This window comes from Opisthorchis viverrini, assembly GCF_000715545.1.
Source record: "Opisthorchis viverrini unplaced genomic scaffold opera_v5_828, whole genome shotgun sequence".
Classification (NCBI taxonomy): Eukaryota; Metazoa; Platyhelminthes; class Trematoda; order Opisthorchiida; family Opisthorchiidae; genus Opisthorchis; species Opisthorchis viverrini.
The window spans coordinates 28,151-28,750 of NW_008752476.1; the positions used below are offsets into that span (position 1 = coordinate 28,151).

The following is a 600-nucleotide window of genomic DNA, read 5'->3' on the forward strand; positions in this document are numbered from 1 at the left end:
TGTGCCTCTCATATCGATACTTATATATAAGGCTGGTACAATATTTAAGTGATACTTCCGACCAGATGCTGCTCAAACATTCCGAAACCATGCACCGATGCTATAAACGTCTATATCACAACGCACAGCAAAGTTTGTACCCACTCTAGTAGAGTGTTTTTTCTTCAAAGTGGATATTCTCTCACCTGAAAATATTCTCCGTTATGGTTCGGCAACACGAACGGAGGTAGGGCTCGAGCTTTACCCCAAAATTTCCTCAATGACGGCAAACATTTTCTAAAAGGAACTAGAAAACTACAATTAACAAGTTATTCTCTAAACTGGCATGAAGTCAAAGGAAAACTTATTTAATCAGGGCAATGCGTTTCCATGGACTTACACATTATCATTGCTGAAAAACATCTGTAGGGACGGATTATTTGAAGCAAATTCGACATTTGAATCTACTCGCGAATACCACTATAACAAACAAGAAGCAATTTTCGAAGCAAATTCTTTTTCTTACATGCCATCATTGTCTGTACAAACCTAGTCGGTGAAGGTGCAGAAAGGAAGGAGGCTTGCGGCGCAGAGTTGTTTATCAGCGAAACGGTTACAGAC

At 39.7% G+C, this 600-nt stretch overlaps 1 protein-coding gene across 1 annotated transcript in view; it reads right to left on the reverse strand.

Annotated features, from left to right (window-relative positions):
* The window catches only part of T265_15732 (hypothetical protein), a gene marked incomplete at both ends in the record, with an annotated part of 20,116 nt that extends 19,841 nt beyond the window's left edge, over positions 1–275 (reverse strand). Inside the window, one exon of the mRNA XM_009179038.1 lies at positions 186–275. Coding sequence (XP_009177302.1) covers positions 186–275 — 90 coding nt within the window. The remainder of the gene's footprint in view (positions 1–185) is intronic.
* Between the last annotated feature and the right edge of the window lie 325 nt (positions 276–600).